The sequence below is a fragment of the Equus przewalskii genome, chromosome 21 (assembly GCF_037783145.1).
Source record: "Equus przewalskii isolate Varuska chromosome 21, EquPr2, whole genome shotgun sequence".
Taxonomy (NCBI): Eukaryota; Metazoa; Chordata; class Mammalia; order Perissodactyla; family Equidae; genus Equus; species Equus przewalskii.
The window spans coordinates 41,175,596-41,197,538 of record NC_091851.1 but is presented as its reverse complement, the minus strand read 5'-3'; the positions used below and the strand labels follow the sequence as shown (position 1 = coordinate 41,197,538).

The 21,943-nt window shown below is 44.8% G+C and overlaps 1 protein-coding gene and 1 long non-coding RNA gene across 8 annotated transcripts in view; one reads left to right on the top strand and one right to left on the bottom strand.

Annotated features, from left to right (window-relative positions):
• Nucleotides 1-12,133, top strand: part of BCAS1 (brain enriched myelin associated protein 1) — a 105,795-nt gene extending 93,662 nt beyond the window's left edge. For all 6 annotated transcript variants that reach the window (XM_070589597.1, XM_070589595.1, XM_070589593.1 and 3 more), the window contains 2 exons: nt 5,490-5,750; nt 10,974-12,133. In XM_070589597.1, coding sequence (XP_070445698.1) covers nt 5,490-5,750; nt 10,974-11,048 — 336 coding nt within the window. In that variant the 3' untranslated portion in view covers nt 11,049-12,133. The remainder of the gene's footprint in view (nt 1-5,489; nt 5,751-10,973) is intronic.
• LOC139078290 (uncharacterized) overlaps nt 1-15,039 on the bottom strand; it is a 57,583-nt gene extending 42,544 nt beyond the window's left edge. For both annotated transcript variants that reach the window (XR_011531217.1, XR_011531216.1), the window contains exon 1: nt 14,758-15,039. This is a non-coding gene — a long non-coding RNA (uncharacterized lncRNA). The remainder of the gene's footprint in view (nt 1-14,757) is intronic.
• Between the last annotated feature and the right edge of the window lie 6,904 nt (nt 15,040-21,943).

The window sequence follows — 21,943 nt, the reverse complement described above, 5'->3', positions numbered from 1 at the left end:
GTGAACTCAGTTCGGTGGTGGGTTAGCTGACATGTTCTCAGTTCTTTCCAGCCTCATCTCCAATGCAATTCTCAACACAGCCAATTCATTTAACATCTCTAAGTTAAGCTCCTACTGTATACCAGGCACTATCCTGAGCTCTGCAGATACAAGCACAAACAAGCTAGAGTTCCTCTACTATTTCTTATTGCAAGGCTTTCACGCACTCTCTTCCCTCTTCTCCACATGCAAAATTCTTTCCTGTCCTTCAAGTCTTGGCCTAAATGTCACCTCCTCAGAGAAATCTTCCATTTCACCCATCATCTCTGCATCGTGTCCTTTTTCTTCACGACACTTATCTACACATTGTACTAAGTCATTTGTCTATTAGTTATCTGACTCCCCTACTCCTTCCAGCCCCTGTCTGGAGCATCTGTGAGCAAGGAAGGAGCCTCTTCTATTTTCTATCACCTTGCATGGTGCCTGGCACATAGTAGGAGCTATTTCTTGAACAGATGAGTGAAAGACCTGGAATCACAAGGTTCATTTCCATTATTTTCTCTATTCTAAAGAAACATAGCTGTGACATTTTTTTTTTTAAGGTTTCTATTTTATTTTATTTTTCCTTTTTCTCCCCAAAGCCTCCCAGTACATAGTTGTATATATATATATTTTTCTTTTTTTTAGTTGTGGGTCCTTCTAGTTGTGGCATGTGGGATGCTGCCTCAGCATAGCCTGATGAGCGGTGCCATGTCTGCGCCCAGGATCTGAACCAGCAAAACCCTGGGCCGCTGCAGCAGAGTGCACGAACTTAACCACTCGGCCACAAGGCCGGCCCCTAGCTGTGACACTTTTTTATAACCATATGTCTTCTTTTTTTCCCAATGGGATTATCTCATGCTCAGTCCCCTATTTTAGAACGTGTACTTTTTTAACTAAAAGTTTACCTCCACAAAAATGTCATCAAATATTCTTCTACTAATTTTGGCAATATAGAGATGTGGTTCAGAGAGTGAGTTGCAGACTCAAAATGCCTGGGTTCAAATCCTAGCTCAGCCATTTTTTTAGCTGTGTGACTAAAGGCAAAATACCAATCTCTCTGTGCCTCAGTTTCCTCATCTATGTAATGGCACGTGGAAAACACTGCCTCACAGGATTGTCATACTTAGATGAATCAATACATGTAAGGCACTCAGAACACTCTTGGTACAGAGAGCTCAATAAATGTTAGTTGCTGTGTTAGCACAGCTGCCGTAACAAAATATCACAGACCAACTGGCTTAAACAACAGAAATTTGTTCTCACTGTTATAGAGGCTGGAAAATCCAAGATCGAGATGGCAGCAGGATATGGTTCCTGATGAGAAGGGTTCCCTTCCTGGCTTTCAGATGGCTGCCTTTTTGCTGTGTCTTCACATGGCAAAAAGGAGAGGAAGCAAGCTCTCTGGTGTCTCTTCATAAGGACACTGATCCTACTGGATCAGGGCCCCATCCTTATGACCTCAGTTAACCTCAATTACCTCCTTACCCACAGACTTTCACACTGGGGCTTAGGGTTTCAACCAATGAAGCCATAGCTGTTGCTATTGTCTCTTTCTACTCCTATTGCGCTGCTGATTGGAAATTATTATCCTATAATGCTGTTCATCTCACATGCACAAAAATCAGCAGCAATGACTGTAAATCATTTATGATATTTCTGTTTCCACAATAATTGGATTATCCTATATATTTCAACATGAAATATATTGCTTTTTACTGCATTCAAATGCTTTTCTTTTTTTTTTTTTTTTTTAACTTACTACTATGCCTGCCTCTGAAACCCATATTCTAGACCAATTTGGGACCCAAAATCCCAAAGGTTACTACCTTGGAAACATAATAAACTGACTTTATTCAGCATGAAAAACTTAAATATGATTGTACGTTTTAGAATCTGACAGTGAAACAATTATGCCAATAATTTTGGTGACTCTAGAATCTAAATGAAGTCAGCGAAAATCTGAATGAGCTGGAAGCCTCATTCTATTTACAGTCATGTAGGAGTGTTTTGAGAATTCTATTTTCCAGGGCCTTGGATCCAGACTTGAGAAGATTGGTGTGTACTCATTGAGAGATGACAAATGCTTAGTTTAAACTAGGAGCTGGGAGTAGACGTTCTCTGCTCCTTTTAGATTTGCCCTCTCCAAGTTATTAAAGTCTTAGTTGACGTTTCTAGGAAAAGTCCAAGCCACCCCAGGCCTAGGCTTCTAGTGTCTGAACCAAATAGGATGTTCCCATGATCTTGTCCTCCAATTTCCTGCCAGCATCTCTGGCCTCTAGGAAGGGATGCACTCAGATGATTCAGCTGTGAATAATTTTTATTATAAATTTTGAAACAGAGTCAAACCCCAAGAAAGGTTTTGAATTGTCTGCGTTTAATGACAAAGCAATCATCGCAAAGTTTAGATTCTTAGCTTACTCTGAAAATAAGGAACGAGCCACCTGTTGCCTTCAGAAGTTAGTTTCTAAGACATTTAAAAGAAAATTGAAGCCTAATGGAGATGGAATAACCATGTGGTAAATGAGCATGATCCACTGAAATCTCCCCTCTTGAAAAGATCAACGTCCAATGAGACCTATTGGCCTATGTGTCCCTCCCAATTCCCACTCCACAAAGATTTGCCAAGGGAAATATCTTGGAAACATTTGGAAGGTGAGTTGCTGGTCATTCACTCAATCCATTTTGATGGAGACCTAGTGTGTGTCAGACTAGGTGCTGAGGATAAAGCAGTGGAAGAAAGAGAGAAGAGTTTTTTCTTTGGAGCTCCCCTTCCATCAGAAGGAGACAGACAGAACATTTCAAGTGAGCAGAGAAATCCCCAAGATGACCGCAAATATAAAGAAAATGCAGCAGTGTTCCACAGGAGAGGGGTCAGGCTTTGTCGCCCATCCAACCTGGGACAGCGTCTCCAAGGAGGTGCCATCCGAGCTGAGACTGATAGGAAGGAAGCAGCAGTCATTTGAAGCCCTGGAGATGTACCGAGCAGAGTCCCAGCAAATGTGAAGCTCTGCTTTGAGAACAAGCTTGTTTCTGGAGTGAAAGGAGGTCGTGCGGCTGGAGCAGAACGAGCAGAAGGGAAAGGCATAGGAGATGTGGCTGGAGAGGCACAGGGGACTCCATTCAACAAGAATTTCCTGAGTGCCTCGTCTGTTCCCAGCTCTCAGAAAGACTCAGCACCAGCCACGTTAAGCCAGCATGAACCACTTGTCCCAGTTTGCCCTGGACTTTCCTGGTTGGAAACTGTGAGTTCCATGTCCTGGAACCCCCTCAGTCGCAGACAAACCAAGACGATTGGTCCCTTGACATTTGGCATTTCACATGGGCCAGGCACCATGTCAAACAGGCTTTCCATTACGAGCTAATTTAATCCTCAAACGCCATGAGGTGTGGGGTTTTTTTGTTACTCCCATACAGAGACGAAGTTGAGAGATCAAACAATTTATTCCGGTCACACAACGAGGATGTGATGAAACTGGAACCACACCACGTTCCTCTGACTCCAGACACTGAGCTCTTCGCCACTCACTGCATCTTAAAATCTTCTACACAACGAAACCAGTTAACGAGGTGTTGGAACCAGGGTCCCTGGGTTCTGGCCTTCCTGAAGAGCATCGTGGTGGCGGTTTCTGTCTCATTCTAAGGGAAGTTTCTGCTCTGGGCTGTCTGCTGTCCTTGGATATCTGTGGCTTAGCATTTTCTACAACTTGGGTAGCTGGGATCTGAAACATTCAGGACGTGCGGTTGCAGGACAGCAGTGGATGGCTGATGTTTCTTTCTCCAAGGGCTTCTGCCCTCTGAGGGCTGCAACTTGGGGAGGCCTTCGGCCTGGGGAATCCTCTCCGTCTGCTCGCTTATTTCTCAGGGCTGTGCTTGATCCACTGCTGTAAAATGACAGTTCTGATTGCCGCTTCCTTGATCAAAACTGCCACTTAGTCACAGAATTTCTGGGCTCAGGGACAACACATAACTTTATGAATCAGAGATTGTAAACATACATTCAGTGGGTCAAAGGCCACCCACAAGGGTCCTTGTGTTGTAGTTGTTTGCTGTGAACAGAGCTTTAAAACTTTTGAAGTCGACATTCAAAAATGGACATATTTTGCATTTAAAAAATTCAATTTCAAGTTTCTATTGAAAAAAATAAAAGATCCGACAGCACTGGGGCTATAATCCTGCACAGGGTCTCGCAACTGGGTCTGAGCAGCTGTTGCCCCTTTAGACAGGTGAGGTGACATTCAATTCACTACAGTCCCCCCTACTCCAAATTGTCTCCCCAACATCAAAGCCAGCATTGCTTGAACTGGTGTTTTTCTTACACAAGGGAAATATTTCTTTGGCCCTGTATTGCTTTTACAACTGGAGAAATAAGGTCACCCTGGGATTATTCTTAGCTCTAGCCTCTTTCATTTTATTTTATCTATCCACCTCCCATAGGCATTTCAGTTTGAGTAAATTATGGGAAAAGAAGCTTTAACTTCCTAACAGATTTTTTGTTATCTGTAATTTGCCTACCATTTTCTGGAATTTTGGATTTTACAGCTTCATCCTTCCAAATTGTAGGAATCAAGTAGGATTACAAACATTTCATTTTATCATGAAAGATGTATGTTCACAATTAAAAATAAAACAATCATCTTCTTTTGCCACTATTTTATGAAGTGAAAGGACAGTTTCACACCAGAAATTAAGATAGACATAATCATGAAGAATAGGCATCCCCAAGAAAAGAGTCACATGTGGTTGCAAGTGGGAGAAACCTTCTCAAAGCTTGCATAAGGACAAACGAGCTTCAGGAACAGCTAGATCTAGGGGCACTCATAATGCCATCAGCAAGTGGGCTCTTTCTCCCTCTCTCTCCTCATCTCTCAGCTCTGCTTTCCTCTGTGTTGCCTTCCTTTTCAATTTGATTTTTTCCTGGAAATGGTGATGGCTCTGGAAGCTCCAGGCTTTTATCTTCAAACACAACAGAAAAGGAGCTGGATTCTGTCTCAGTTGTTCTAGCAAAGCTCTGAGATTAGCTCAGCTTTTATCTGCGTTTGGGCATCTCCAACCAATCACAGCAGCTGAATCACATGCAATGCTCTGATTGGCCAGGTCTGAGTCACATGCCCTTGTCCAGGGGTGGAATTAGTTTGCCCAAACCACAAAACATAGACGAGAGAGAGGCGGTTCCCCAAGGAGAACCCAGGTTCTAGTACCAGACGAAGGAGGAAAGAATGCTTGCTGGGAAAGCGTGAAATTAATTAACGAATTATTAGATAAATAAATAAATGTCCCCTGCTGCAACCTTACACCATAATAAGTATTTGCACGTTTTTCTTTCTTTCTTTCTTTCTTTCTTTTTCATTTCACCCAGGACTCATGAAAATGTAGATACCATCCAACATTTGAACAACTCTGTAACACTTTTTCACTTGCTATTGAGAGTTGCAACCACTAAAAATGCATTTTGTTTGAACTTGCTGTAGACGTCAGACTCCGCGGAGAAGGCCATCCCGCCACCAGAGCCGGAACCGGCAGGAGCAGGCCAGAAGGGCAAAGAAGGCGCCTCCAAGGACAAGAAGGCAGCCGCCGAAATGAACAAGCAGAAGAGCAACAAGCAGGAAGCCAAAGAGCCGGGTCCATGTGTGGAGCCGGCCGCCGGCGAGGGGAACCTGCAGAACGGCGACAAGTCCCAAAAGAGACCTGAGAAGCGGCGGCAGTCCCTGGGGGGCTTCTTTAAGGGCCTGGTAGGTGGATTTGCCCCTCTTCTCTCTGGGCTCTTAGGCCGGGGGTGTGGTTCCCACCTCCAATGGGCGCCGATTGGCTGGACATTCGTCCAAGAGATATTTGTTGAGCACCTGGTGTGTGCCAGGTGTTGTGCTGGGCACAGAGAGCGGAGGCTGTGCTCTCCTGGAGCCCACAGGCAAGTGCAGGCTTGATGGGGGCGGGTGTGGAGTGTGGGAAGAGCCAGGAGGCGGAAGCGGGGCATGTGAAGGGAGCCTGAGAGTGAGGACATGGCCTGGCCTTGGGTTTGAGAGGAGTGTCAGACGGCTTGTCAGAGGAAATGTGGGATCTGGAGTCAGCCTGTGGAGGTCTGCAGGCAGAGTGGTTCCTGGCAATGGGACCCCAGGTGCAGAGGTGTGCGGGAGAGACAGCACCCAGCTGAAGTGTAGTCTGGCTGGAAGAAAGAATTCAAGGATGGAGGAAGGGCGGGCAGGAACAGGTGCATCGCTGCTCACCTGTGGCCAAAGGGAGCGTGGAAGAGTTTCAACCCGGGAAATTGCTCTAAGCCTGCCCCTGGGGGCTGGATAGACAGAGGCGACTACAACTTAGCCCTTTCCTTCCAGGGAAGCCCAGGCGGGGGTGAGTGGAGGCCAAACATTAAATAATTCATTAACCTCTTGCAGTCTTTCTCTGTGGCTCTGTGGTTCTCTGCCTCCTCCCCTAGACTGTTAGCTGTGCGAGGGCCGTGAGCACTCCTGCCATGGGCAGACGTGCTGTCCCGCCAACATGGTGGCTAGAACGTGGTAGACACCCAATAAGTCTTTGTTGAATGAATGGATGAATGGAGTGAAATAGGACACTAGTAGATGTTTCATTACATTTGGGATGCTATAAATCCTGGCAAACAAGGAGAGTCTGAAGGGTCATTACTCACATGATAAGCAAGGCAATCAAGCATAAACCAGGAGGAAGAACGAGTGGAGTCATGTCTGGGACCCATGGGAATGTGGGTTGAGCCAGGAGGCCAAGGCAAGCAAGGAATGCTGACACCAGCGGGGGGCAGTGACCGGGGGCTCCCCTGCGTGTTGCAGTAAAGATGGGCTAGTTATGGGAAGCCCACTGCTCTACACCTAGCTGATCATTCATAATTGTTCCAGTCCGTGAATATCTGTGGATATTGGTGACCTCTAAGAGAGAGAAGTAGGTGAGTGAGATGGTTCCCTGGCCCAATTTTGGTTTCCAGCATCAGTGGGGAGCCTAATGCAGAATCTCAGCCCCCGAGCTTAATGTTTTATGGTAAACGTCGTCATATTTCTATCCAGTCTCCGTGTCTTTGAGTATGAGTGTAGAACTTCCATTTGAGATAGTGTTAAAGTCACGACTTGAGGCTGTTTGGCAACGTGAAGCCCTGATGCAGAGCCCCGCCCCTGCCACTTTCCCCAGCGCCTCAGGTGAAGGCTTTTCTCCAGTTGTAAAGAGGTGATGAAGAAAGGAGACTGACCACAGAAAGAGAGTGTGTAAAGACTGATCACATTTTGAGTAGTTTTGCTGGAGGAGTTGTCTCCATGCTCAGCTCCAGCTCCTCAGTGAGGAGTGTGAACTCGAACCACACTTTTCTCAGGCATTTCCAAAGCGACTGTGCATTTTTTTCTGCCCAAAGTTCTGGTCGAGCCATTACCTGCCAAGTTGCAGTGCACTGAGTGGCATATAGCGTGGGGAAGGTGGTGTTCTGGAAAGTTCTGAGCTTATACACCCAGTTCCCCTCTTTCTTGGTAGTTCTTGGGATTTTTTTGTCAGAGGCCCATGGGGTATTCTCTGCATATCTCCTTACCCATGAAATCCCTGGATCTAATGGGACGGATCTAATCCAGTGGTGATTTTGTACGCAGGGGACATTGGCAATGTCCAGAGACCATTTTGATTGTCACCACTGGGAGTAGGTGCTATTGGAACGTTGTGGGTAGAGACCAGGGATATTGCTCAATGCTTTATAGTGCACAGGACAGTCCCCTTCAATGAAGAGATATCCAGACCAAAGTGTCTGTGGTACTGAGGCTGCGAACCCTGATACAACCAGGCAGCACGTAGGACAGTGAAAGGAGAACAGAGCGGTGCCTAAGAGCCTGTGCTGTGAAGTCGGGCAGCTTCTCCAGAGTCTGGAAACTACCACTCCTAGTTACAGGACTTTGGCTTAATCACTTAACCCCTCAGAGCCTCAGGTTTTCCCACTCAGCACCAGCCATTGTTGCCTTGCAGAATTATGAACGCAGTATGGCAGGATCTCCCCATTTTTCAAGAGAAAAGAACAAAAGTACAGATGTTTATGTGAAAGTATCTAACTTTTAAGTGTCAGCATTTAATTTATAAATTAAAAAAAATAAAGCCCATCTACAAGCCAAATTCAGCTCAAGGCAGCTGCTTGGCAACCCAAGTTTGATGTGCTTAGCCCACGAGAACCCCCGTCATGGGACCTAGAGGAATGAGACCTTGGAGGGTCGGCTTTGACGGAGGTGATAAATGGGAGGGAGGGGCTGTGTAAACCAGGACGGACAGCATGAAGGCACCCTGGGCGAAGGGGGCTCAGAAAGGCTCACTTCCCCAGGGCCAGCCCGAGTCCAGGCCTAGAAACCTAAGAAGCTCGTTCCTGGATTTGAACCCGGCTTTACCAGTGAGTGGCTATGTGACCTTGGATGTCACCTTTCTGAGTTCCAGGTACCCTGTCAATGGGGCTAATAGTACTGACGTGACAGGGTTTGCAGGAAGATGAAATGAGATCACATGACGTCAGAACAACGCCTGGCCCGTTTTAATTTGTCAGGAAGGAACAAGCATTTTGTGAGTGATTTTTGGTCAGCCCCTACCCCTGTTGTAGAGGTGCAGAGATGAGAATGACACTGCCAGCCTTAAGGAGCTTGTGGTGTCATCACAGCACCAAGTGTTTACAACGCGGTGCAAAGGGGCCATTGAGGATCGCCTAGGGCTTAGGAGACGAGCTCGGGATTCAGGCGAATCGGAGACAGAACTCGGATCCACCACCTGCTAGTGAAGAACTTGATGTCAGTGACTCGCGGTCACCGGGCCTCCTCCTTTGTAGGGTGAGGATAGTGGGGTCAACTCCACAGGATGCTGTGAGGACCAGGTGAGATCACGGGATGAGACAGGCTCACAGGGCAGGGAGCTGATCAGAGGCACAGAGCAGTCCTCGGCCCCAGGTATGGCTGACTCCTGAGCCCAAGCTTTCAATGTGCCGTGGTGTCCTGGTCATTGCTGTGTTCCCAAAGACTACTGCAATGACTTACATACAGTAGTGCTCGATATATGTTATGGCTGGTTGAATTCCCAACCCAGGTATGGCTGAATAAATGAATCCAACCACCACCACTCAGAATGATAACAATCACTCTTTTCTAGCACTTAGTAGGTGACAAATACTGTTCTAAGCACTTTACAGATACTAACATTTAATCTTCAGACCCAGCCTGTGAATCTCCATTTTACCAATGGTAACGTTAAGGTGCAGAGGGCTAAGCCCCTTGACCAAAGTCACACAGCCAGGAGGTGGCAGATCTGGGATTCAGACCCCAGCAACCTGATTCCAGTGATAAACTACACTACGTTACACTACACTATATAGTATATCCTACATACTATACTACCCTATATCTTACCATGCTCTATATGCAGTAGTACATTACCCTACATGTGTGCTGTATATACACTGTATATACCTTATATACAATGTATATCCTACACTACACTACTCTACTTACTATACATAGTACACTGTATACACTATACTAACCTATCCTATCCTGTGTATGCTCTACTGTACTACAGTATATTACATGACACCATGCATATATGTACTATACTATAAATACTTTTCAATAGTATATTATACTACCCTACCCTATACTATACTATTGTACTCTATATACTGTACTATATTTACTGTACTATACACCCTGTATATGTGTGCTATATATACTAATGTATACTATGCTGTATGTATTATGCCATACTGTAATATACTGTGCTATATTGACTACACTAGACTTCACTATATATATACTATATATACCATACAATATACACTATTCTATATTACACTTATACTACATTACACTATCTATGTATACTATACTATCTATAATTTACTATACTATATATTATACTACTCTATACCATATATATAGTATTGTACTGTACTATATAAACCATCTATACTCTCTGTATACTGTACCATATATACTATCCTATATTCTACTGTGCTGCCCTACACTATATACTATACTGTAAAACAGGGCCACCAATAATCGTACCCTGACACATGCAGCCACATGGATGAATGTCAGACCAATCATGCTACATAAAAGAAGCCGGACTCAAAGGCTAGGTACTCTATGGTTCCATTGATGTGACGTCCTGGAAAAGGTCAAACTCCCGGGATGGAGAGCCAGTCAGTGGTTGCCAGGGTCTGGGGGTGGGGGACGGGGTTGGCTACAAAGAGGCACAAGCAGTATTTTCAAGATGGTTGAATATCTTGACTGCAGTGGTGATTATGTGACTATTTGTGTGGCTCATAGAACCGTACATTAAAAGGGTTAATATTACTGTATATAAATTATACTTGACAGAAAAGGTAAAAAATAATAATAGTCATAATAGTACTTGAGTCAGGGTTTGTTCGACCACGTTCAGTCCACATGAAGGAGTACCTACTCTGTGCCAGGCACTTGTTCGGCACCAAGGATATAGCGGAGAGAACCCATGGAAATTGCATTCTGGTTAGACAAGTACCATAGATCATAAGATCGTTTCAGATGGTGATATGTTTTATAAGAAAATTAGACAGGGCAATGTGGTTAGAAAGTGATTGGAGAGGGTCACTAAAGTGAGCTGTAATTGTGAAAGGCCTTCGACACCCCAGCACTGTTCTGAGGGCATTACAGGTGTGAACTCACTTGATCTTGAAACATCCCCCTGAGATAAATTTTAAAGATGAAGAAACTGCAACATAAAGAGTTAAATAATTTGTCCACGATTTCACAAAGCTGGGAAGTAATATAACTGGGCATTGAACTCGGGCATCTGATTGGAGACCATTCTCTTATCCACCACCCACGAATAAGGTTTATTTATTCAGCACAGCACCTGGCACAGAGTAAGCGCTAAATAAATGGCAGTTGTTGCTGCTGCTATAACAGGTCTTCATTAGGATGCAATTTCTTTATATTTTTCTCCAGGGACCAAAGCGGATGTTGGACGCTCAAGTGCAGACAGACCCCGTAGCCATCGGACCCGTTGGCAAATCCAAGTAAACAAATCACTCCAGTTCCCACCAAGTCCTCCTGCCACCAGGATGTCTTCTCCCTACCCCATCTCCTCCCCAAACCCACTCCATGTATATAGTTTTTCTTCTGATGGCCATCAAATGAAATTCTGCCTACAAATGAAGCCTGAGCTGTTGTATATTGAGGTGTATTATTTACGTCTCTGGTCCAGTCTTTCCTGGGAAATAGCTGTAAAGATGGTTTAGCAAGTTAACTAGTAAGGTCAGAAGAGTCAGTTGTCAAGCAGGGGAGGGAGAAGGCGGAGGAAGGCTTTCTGGTTAAGTTATGAAAAATGGCAGTGACAAGTAAGTTGCAGAAGAAAAATGCCTGTTGGAAGGAATTAAGCTTTGTAGTAAATACGTGCTCATCCTCTAAGCTTTTAGAGGAGAGACGAAAATCTGTTTGTTTAAGTTCACATTTCGAGGCCGGAGAACACGGGCTCTGTGTTGGGAGCTTGCCAATTTCCTGGAATGGAATGTGTGGGGAATGAGAAAGGGAATGAATAAGAGTCGTCTTTCAAATAGGGTCCTTGAAGGTTACTGATGAGAGGGAAAAGATTGACTGGAGAGGGCTTGAGATGATTTGGGAAAACAATTGCTTTCTGAGGCTCAGTGACAAGGGTGAGGATTACAACTTCCAAAAAACAAAACAAAACGAAACAAATGAAGTTGCAGGTTTACTTTGCAACACAAGGGGGCGCCGAGGGCTCCATGTTAATCCCGCATCCTGTATCCCTAACAAAGATTTGGTCTCTGCAATCTTACATTATTAATGTTTCTCAGATGGCTGAGGGGCTTGCTTCATCTGTTCTGTCTGACACTTATCTCAAGTCTGTCTGTAATTTCCTAATGTTCTCAGGATGTGCTCTGATAAAACCCTCCCCGTAACCCCAGTTAATAAAAATTTACAGACGATTATTCAAATACCTGAGTTTTTTTTAATACTTGTACAGAGAAGTAAATAGGTCCATGAGTCTGTTAAAATGTAATTCAAAGTAGCATATGATTGACTGGTATCATGTATACTGTATCTTTGTTTTTCTGATTTAATAAAAAAATACATTTACATCTAAAGCATCTTTTAATTTTCAACTTTTAAAGCAGGTCTCTCATACTCTGTCTGAGATGACTTGATCTCCCACAGTATAAAATCAGTGCTCTTCCTCCAGCTTCTCTTCTCCCCTAGATCCTCCTAGATTTCCTAGGTGCACACACCTGCAAAGTGTGTGCACGTATATTTGCATATACACACACGCACATATAGAGAAGCGCTGCTTAGGCCAGGCTCCCTAGAGCAGAGCCAAGACAGGGATCTGGATGCACGCACGTGATGCACTGAGGGAGGGCTCCCAGGGGAAAGGGAGGAAGAGAAGAACAGGACAGGGAAGGAGCTGAGCAAGGATAGGTTTCAGCTGGACTAGAGTCTCGTCCTGATCCCCTGGGAGACTCCAGAGCATGAAGTGCACCACACAGGTGATCTGCCTTCAGGCAAAGGGGCCAGGCTTTGGATCCTTGTTGGTGAGTCGTAGGCCACCCTGGGAGGTGGCAGGACAGGCAAGCTGCTCCCACTGAGCTGAGAAGGTGGGATCCCTCAGCAGCTGGAGCATGAATGCATCGGCAGTGTCCGCTACAGATACACACACGTATATTCAACTATGTATTTATACCACATAGACACGCATTCCTACATATAAATGTACACTGCATACAGGAATAGATAAATGCATGGACACATTCATACTTATATGTTACGTACCGGAATAGATAGATGCATATACGCATTCATATTCACACACATACAAAAGATACATGGAACTAACACAGAGCCACACAGACACACTGGCTCCTACAAATCCATCCCACATGCAAACCATCACACACTGGTTGGAAATAAACATTGAATATACTCTCCTGACGTCTGCACTTTAGGTAAATAAAACCATGGCTTTGGCAACAAGGTGTTGGAAAAATGTGTTTGGAAAAAAACCCAGCATCTCTAAGAATGAAGATTTGGGGGGCCCTTTGCCGCTGGGGCCTGCTCGCCCCCAGCTTGGACTGGCTGAATGCTATGTTTCAAAAAAAGACAGGAGGTCTTTTCCTCGCAGCTGGCTCAGCTTCTTCAGACCTCCTGCCCAAACCTGGAGATTACTCAGTGTCTGTGACTCACCCAGCTGAGAACAACCTCATGTCACTTCATGTCCGAATGCTTAACTTGGCATGGATCAGGAAAAAACCCTTTGGGGAAGCCCTTGGTGGGAGGTGACCTTCCCTCCTCGCACGCCATCAGAGAAGGTGGGACGACTGAGGAAACCAGGCAGCTGGTTCTTCCTTTGTCTCCAAACACCAGGGGGCTTGCCTGGTGCGACCTTTGGTGAGCTCAGGCCACACTAGTCCATTGAGAAAGGGCGACAGTATCACTTCCAAGTTTCACCTCACTGGGCTCGGGGCTTTTTGCCCTGATGAGAAACACCCCCAGGCGGGACTGAGTCACTAATTCAGACGCAGCCCTCCCATCCCCCACCTCCCCAGGAAAAAAATGAAAAATTTTTAAAAAGAGGTTCTTTGCTGAGAATCTCACTGCAAAGAATGCCAACAGTTTCTGTAACTGGTTTCCCATCTGCCCGGCCAAAAAAGAGAGTGATCTTTTAATGAAATTGCTTGTTTGTTTTTTTAAAGGCAAGAAAATTTAAGCCAGAGCGGACTCAAAAAATGAGTTCTTTCGGGGATTCTGAATCCAATTGTAGCCTAAGAAGCAAGTTTTAAAACTACATTTTTGAGTTTTCTGGGGGTTTTTTTTGAGTTGAAAGCTCATTTCTGATGCATCTATAGTAAATACTAATTCCCATGCCTCATGCTAAACTAGTGTGAACACCAAGCAGAAACTCTCCAGTGAACTCAAGAAAGCTCCTGGGACACAGAGGGACCGAAGTTCCTCAAAATCCGGAGCCCAGAAATGCCACTCAGCAAAACTTGCACAGAGAAAACATTAAAACGCCCTGAAACCGAAAGAGAAATCAAGACCTGGGGGAGGGCAAAGGTGACTTTTTAAAAATTTACGTACTCATTTACTTATTTACTTATTTATTTTTAGGTGCACAGGGAAGTATGTCTTCTCCAATGTCAAGAAGAAGTGGTCTTTTCCAAGAATTGAGCTATTGCGCTGAAATGGCCGCCATTGGGGAAAAAAAAAAACCTCTGCTTTCCAGTTCCAGCTGACGGTGACTTTTTGATTGATATTCATCAAAGTATTCCTTCAAAAGCACAGTTGTTCCTAGGAGCCTGTGAGGTCCCTCATGAATTCATCATCTTGAGGCAGGGGATATATACCCAAAGAAATGCCAAAAAGGGAAGAAAAAGAGAAAGGAAGAGAAGTTCTTGTGTTTTTGTTGTACCCCCTGCTCTCTAAACAAATTATCAGGCATTTAAACACACACACACACACACACACACACGGGATTGTCCTTGTTTGTTTGCAAACAGTCCAGATTTAAATTAGATTCTAAGAGACTAGAATCTGTGTCCTGCTGGCTCCTTCTCAGAGTGCCTGGAAGGGAGCAGATTTCGACACACTGGACCTGACAAATGCCATTTCTCATGTCAAATACTCCCGTGTTGATCTTACAGTTTGAAAAATAAAATCAGCTGGCCTATCTACCTGAAAGAGAAGGAAAGGAAAATGATTTCAATGATTAACTCACCCAAGTTGCAAACGCAGGAAATGCGCTTTGCAGAAATGTCAGATGATAAGGGTTGGTTTTAACCATCCTCCCAAGGTCCCTTTTTAAGCCTTTTAAAAAGGCAACTCGCACGGTGAGTAGAATCAGGCTCCTCTGTGGTCTAGCTCTCGCTCACTCTATCAGGGAAAATAAAGTGGCACAGGCCCACTGGAAATTACGGGCTCCATTAGGAAGAAAAGAAATTACTTACTGAGCAGCAAATTGTGTAAATTTGTAATTCAGATCTTTAGCGCTGGCCTGAATGCCGTCAGGATCCAGCCCTTTGCATAAATTGGTTTTCTGGGGAGTTTAACCCTTTCGGCTCTGTTTCCCTTTCCCTGAAAGCTGCTCATCCAGCCTCTCTATCCCCTGGCCCTTTAACTTGCATAACAGACTAGCAACCCATGCAATTTCTCAGAAGTAAATATAATAATAATAATGCCTTACATTATCACACTTTACAGTTTATGGAATGCTTTCTGAATACGTTATCTAATCTAAAGCTCTACGCCCCTAACTGAACTTAATTGCCCCCTTTGTTACATCTTATCCTGAGGGGACTAGCAGGCACCTGTGTGGATTTTTTTTTTCCCAAAGAAGCGCTTCTTGACAAAATGGCCCCCAGCTGCATTTCTGGCAGTCGCCACTTTCCTGTTTGCTCTCGCTGGAGGATGTTTTCTTTTAAATCCGGCCACATGGGGGCGTTCCAGGACCTAGGGTCCTACAATCTCTAGCCAGGCCCTTTTCCCTGACTGTCTAACGAGGAGATTGGGCCAAAGAAGCTCTGAGGAATGTGTTGATTAACTTCTAGAAGGCAGTCAAGTTTAATGAAGAGGACTAGAACAAGAGGGCCAAACTGGGCTCGTCAAGTGCCTTCTGTGATTCCCTGCCTCCCCTCCCCCAAGTCAAAGAGAAAGTGGGTTGGTTTGTTTTTCCATTCTTATCAGCTCTGTCTTGGACGAAGCTTAAGGAAGGACGGTGTGCTTGCAAATCATTTAAGTCAGCGTCATTGCAAAGCATTTCAGTCAAGCTCACCAGCCCATCAGGCTCCACGGAGCAGCCTCACCTCTCAAGTCCCCACACCCAACTAGAGGACAAGTGGCTTCACCTCTCAGGTTCCTCCCTAAACAATGGGATAATAATGGCGCCTACATCGTGGAGTTGCCATGAGCATGGAGCGAGATGCAGCACGCCAGACTCTTGGTGCAGAGGCTGGCGTATAACGAGCACTTAGCAAAGGAGAGCTATCATATCACAGCAGACCTTCAGCACCAAGTAACGGAAAATTCCTACTCAAATTGGCTAATAATAATAATAATAACAATAAGGATATTTATCATTTCATATAACAGGTGTTATGTCACAGCCTGGCTCTGAACCGCTGGGACTCTGCTCTGCCATGTTCCATGAGTTGATTTCATCCTAAGACGGGTGCCAAATGATGGCAGCAGTTCCAGGCAAGGGGATTATGTGTTTACCATAATCAGTTTTGACTTATCATTTTGGCGAAATCAATATTGAAAAGGAAATTATAGTGATGCAATAAACAGTAAAGCAATTATTAATATTTTTAAGGTTAGCCATTCTCCAAACAGCCATGCCCCTTCAATTCAGACTGATGAGACCTGTGTAATTGGAAAGCTGGGCCACTAGACTGTGAGCTCATCAACCTCAGGGGCCTTCTTGTCTGTCTCATTCACTGCTCTGACATCAGTATCGAGCACTATGCCTGGACATAGTAGATACTCAATAAATATGGGCTGAATGGCTACATGGATAGATAAAGGTTCTATGGCCATATCCATTGGTGAGTGAGTTGCCTTCTGCTCTAGTCTGAGTTTATTTTAGCTCCAAGTGTTCGATCACTCTAGCCAGACATCCACCCTCCCCAGATGCCTACCCCAGCGGTTCTCAAAGTTGGTCCCATAACGATCAGCATCACCTGAGAACTAATGAGAGATGCAAATTCTCAAGCCCCACTCCAGTCCCACTGGATCAAAAACCCTGGGGGTGGGGCCCAGTAATCTGTTTTAGAGAGCCCTCCAGGTAGTTCTGTGCGGAGAAAATTCACTTCACTGAGCACCACCTGTAAAAAGACCAGCCCTGAAGATGCAAAGATAATAAGAGCTAATATTGGCCCTTACTATATGCCGAGTATTGTGTGTCACATGAATCACCTTGGTTACTGCCCATTTTACAGATGAGGAAACTAAGGCTCAGATAGGAGAAGCAACTTTGCCCATGAAACACATGTCTGAGCCAAGGTTGAAACCCAACCTAAGCTCTTAAAGGCATGTTTTCATGTCTGTGGAAGAGACAGACAGACAAAAAGACAATAATGATATAAGATAAGATAAGTAAATGCAGTGTGTGGAACTCAGAGGAAGGCACTGCCACAAGACTACAGGGGACAGAAGTCGGCCATTTGAGGAGGTGACAGTTGAGTAACTCACAAAGAATGAATAAGAGTTGGCCAAAGGGGCTCCCAGCAGAACAGGAAATGCAAAAGCCCAGAGTCTACAGAGAGAATGGCAAGTAGTTCAGTGTAGCTGGAGTGAGGTTGCAGGAAGATAGGTAAGACAGTGGAGGCTGGAGAGGAGGCACAGAGTGGATCTTCAAGGACATGTAGTAAGGAGCCCATAGTAAGAAGTTTAAACTTTTCCCAAGGGCAATAGAGAGCCATGGAAGAGATGTGAGCTGGAGGGTGACATAGTCAGATTTGTATTTTGATTGCAGGTAGGATTTAATACAAACTCAGTTCAACTCATTGGATTCATTGAGTGACCTGAGCTATCTAGTAGATACAGATCTTCCTCGACTTAGGATCGGGTTACATCCTGATAAACCTGCTGTAAGTTCAAAATATCATAAGCCAAAAATGCACTTAATACGCCTAAGCTGCTGAACATCCTAGCTTAGGCCAGTCTACCTTCCATGTGCTCAGGACACCTACATTAGCCTCCATTGGGCAAAATCATCTAACACAACGCCGATTTTATAACAAAGTGTTGAAATCTCATGTAATTTATTAAATCCTGTACTGAAGCGAAAAACAGAATGGTTGTCTGGGTGCAGAATGGTCGCAAGTGTATCGGTTGTTTCCCTTCGTGATCGCATAGCTGGCTGGGAGCGACGTACATCGCCAGCGGAGAGAAAGATCAAAATTCAAAGTTCAAAGTACAGTTTCTACTGAATCCGTATCAGTTTTGCAAAATCATAAAGTCAAAAAATTGTAAGTCAAACCATCGCAAGTGGGGGACCATCTGTGTTAAAAAGTGTAATCAGGGGCCGGCCCCGTGGCCGAGTGGTTAAGTTCGCTCGCTCTGCTTCGGCAGCCCAGGGTTTCGCTGGTTCAGATCCTGGGTGTGGACATGGGACCTCTCACGAGGCCACGCTGAGGCGGCATCCCACATGCCACAACTAGAAGGACCCACAACTAAAATATACAACTATGTACTGGGGGGATTTGGGGAGAAAAAGCAAAAAGAAACATTTTTTTAAAAAAGTGTAATCATTTTCTTTTTAAGTATCTTTAAAGACTATAAGAAATATCCACATAGATAAAACCTTTACATGGCTTAGGTCCTTAACAAGATGCTTAAATGCTTATTGCCAAGTGTCATGTATGTGGATTTGGAATTTGGCTTCACGATCCACTCAGATGAGCCATACCTATGACCCAAGGCTGTGAGACCTTGAGCAAATTGCTTCACGTCGCAGAGCCTTCATTTGTTCCTCTGTAGAATGGGACTAATAATGGTACTTCTCTCAGGGAGTTGCTGAGAAGAGTAAGTGAGACAATGCATTTATAGCTTGCAAGTACAGTGCCCAGCAAGTAGTAAGTGCTCGGTCAGCATCATGATGAGGATGCAGATGACATCTGCTCAAGCTAGAAATATGTCTTCTACCATCCAACCTTTGGGACACCCTTAAACTGTGTCCCAGACTCTCTCCACCCTGGTAACCAGGTAGCTGGCTGGCTGATCCAAGAAAATAGAAAGGAGGGAAGAGAGAGGAAAAAGAAAGAAAAGATTTTCCCTGGTGTCCATCCCATTCTAAAGTAAAGCAGAATTTCTGGGAAGGGGATGCTGGTGTGCCTTTGGGTTTCCTTGGTTGTATCTACTTATAAAATTAGCCAGGTTGCCATGGTAGCACACACTGTGGATGCCCCGCCTGATTTCTCTTCAGCCTAGCTCTGAGGTCACCTGCAGTACTGGTGGCTTCCCACCTCAAAGATCCCTCCGTGACTTGCTTTTCTTCTTGGTGGCTTTCTCCAGAGGCTGTGAAGACTTGTTCAGCCTGCGTGCAGGGCATTCTGGATATGCCTGAAATTTTATGGCCCCCAGGGCAACCCTCATCCATTGAGGGATGGACAATGGCAGATACATGTCTCAGCTTCCCCATCTCTCAGACGGAGAATTTTGAGGTGCCTTCTAAATCTTCCCACAACAGTCCCCAGCAAGACTGAACCCGAGTTGCCCACAGTAGTAACACACCTATGAACACACTCTGCCTCGCTTATACTTTCTGGGATCGCTTCCCAAATAAACTACTTGCATCTAAGTTCTTCTCTCAGGGTCTGTGTCTAAGGCACAAACGTCTGGGTCTCACTCAGGGTCCTGTCAGGAAAACCTCGCTTGTGCCAAGTAGTTCAAAAAAGAGAAATTATATGGGCACTAGTTTTAAAGGTGCTGGAACAGCTAAAAAGACAGGCATGGAAGGAAGCCAGAGATTAGACGCAGAGGCCAGACAGACAAAAGGAAGATTCAGAGCAAGGAACCCGGAATCCTGTGGGAAATGGAGCGCCATGGGGGAGTGGGAGGCCACCTGAGGGTAGCTGGGACCAGAGTGGGGCTATCCCGAAGCTGGCTTTCTGCTGAGGAAGGACCTTGGACAAATACCTCAGCACCAGCACCTCCCCCTGGGTAAACCCAACCAGAAGCCAGTTGGCAATGGCACCTGGGAAATGCAGTTTGAAGAGAAACATGGAAAGAGGAACTAAAAGCAAAGAGGCAAATGCCAAGCACAATCTGAGGCCCTGCAGTGAGAGGAAAAGAAATCAGAGAGCAGCTTTGGTTAGGGCCCCATCCCCCACCCTAGATCTAAATAAAAGAATACGTATATTATGGTCCCAGTGACAACCCTGTCACCTTCTTTATCTTCAGAACCGAGTCGTGGTTAAGAACACAGGCTCTGGGGCCAAAGGCCTTGGTTGGAATTCCAAGTCACTTAACTTCTTCAGGCTTCACTTTCACGTCCATAAAATGGAGACAGCAGCAGAATCTACCTCATCTAGGTAGAATCTACCTCAGGATATATTCCGCGCCAAGCAGTCAGCACTGTGCCTGGCATATAATAAGTGTCTAATAACGTTCCTGCTTATCAGGACATTTTGAGATTCAACTGCTCTTCGAGTATCTGGCAGCCCATTAAAATTCCTGCTCAAACTTGTTGCTTCTCCTCTCTACCACTCAACCTCCCCGTTTCAATGTTTAGAATCTGCCTCTGGTCTTTATTTCATTGCCTATAAAAAAAATCTTTCCACTTTCACAGAAGTTCTGCCAGAACTGAAGAAGGAACAGCCTTCTCCTCCCATCTTGGCTCACAACCCTCTCCCCGCAGCCCCCACCCCCTCCCTATCTTTGCCGGCCAGTTGTTCGCAAGTAGCTTAGCAGTGTCGAGGATACAAAAACAGGAAATTATGCACCAGTCCTGACTAAGGCTAAAAACTCATGTGCAAACCTTTCATCATACAGATTTCTTCAGTTCTCAAAAACTAGGGCCTTGAAAAATCAGGTTCCCTAGCCAAAATCTCTGGATTTGCTTAATCATTTCCTTTGCAAATTTATAACGTCTTTAACCATGAAGAAGAGATGGTGAGAAAGAGGGAGGCGGGAGTTGAAATGTTTTAAGTCAACCACAAGACAGGACAGGAAATTCTGGATTGGGGGGTGGTGGTGATTTTTCTTTAATCCCTCAGTGCCCCAGCAGCCTAAGATAGAAACTGTGGAAAAAATGACCGTTCTAGGAGATTCTTTTGCTGGTAACTCCGACCCAGAGGGAAATGTTGCAGTCTTCTTCATTCAAGGACTAAATAGAGGATATTAGAGCAGAGAAGACTCTCTGAGACACCCCCTCTGACCCTTTATTTGACTCAGGCACAAACATCTATCGAGTGCCTGCTCTGCCCCGTGCTGTATGCACAGGGCTAAGATGCGCTCCCAAAGAGCCAACGTAACATCCCCACTCACTCAATGCCAGCTCAAAGTTCAAGTACCTACTGGAGGCTGCCTACTTACGGGAACCTGAAGTAGGTGATCCAGAGCTGTTCTGTTAAATCTCCGAAAGACAATAATGTCTTCTTTTGCCCTTCCTTCTCAATTTGTGAGCTTTCCCTGGCAAATCAGGGCTATGCACTTTATTACATCTTAAAGTAAGTCATTGTCTTTAGCAGTGATTTTTATCTGAAACTAGTGACCAACCCATTAATGTTGATCCAACACATAGAGTGGCATGGGATGGGATGGGATGCAATAGGAAGAATAAAACAGGATGGAATGGAATATCTCATGATGTATTCTGGGTAATATAGGTAATATTGATTAGTGAAAGGTTAGCTTTGATTATGAGTATGAATGTATAGATTCACGATGTATTTCTTACTATGGTTTATAATCAGAAAAGCTTAAAAGTGTCTGGTCTTTAGTATAGTTTATTGAAAGTGCGTGCTCTGGAGTCTACTGGCATAGGTTAGAATCTCAGTAAGTGTAGTAGCTGTGTGAGATTGGGCAAGTTGATTAACTTCTCTGGATCTCCATTACTTCAGGGAAGTATAACACAGTAAAGAGAAATATAAAATGCAATATTGGATATCGCAGTCTCTGAGGTTCTGGGGCCACTTATTTTTAAGAAAGTACCATTCTGTCCCCTATATCTTTCCTTTGACCCCAGCCTGCTGCTAATCTTCTGGCATCTACTCCTCTTAAGTAAAACTACTCCTTCCATCTTAACCTCTCTCTCTCTGATCGTCCTCCACTCTCTCAACCTCCAGTTGCTACCTCCAACATCATCTGGGGATAATCTTCTTTCTGGAAAAATGCCCAAATAGCTAGTTGCAGACCAACTCAGCGACTGAGAACAACTATAAAAGTTAGACCACAAAATTGGT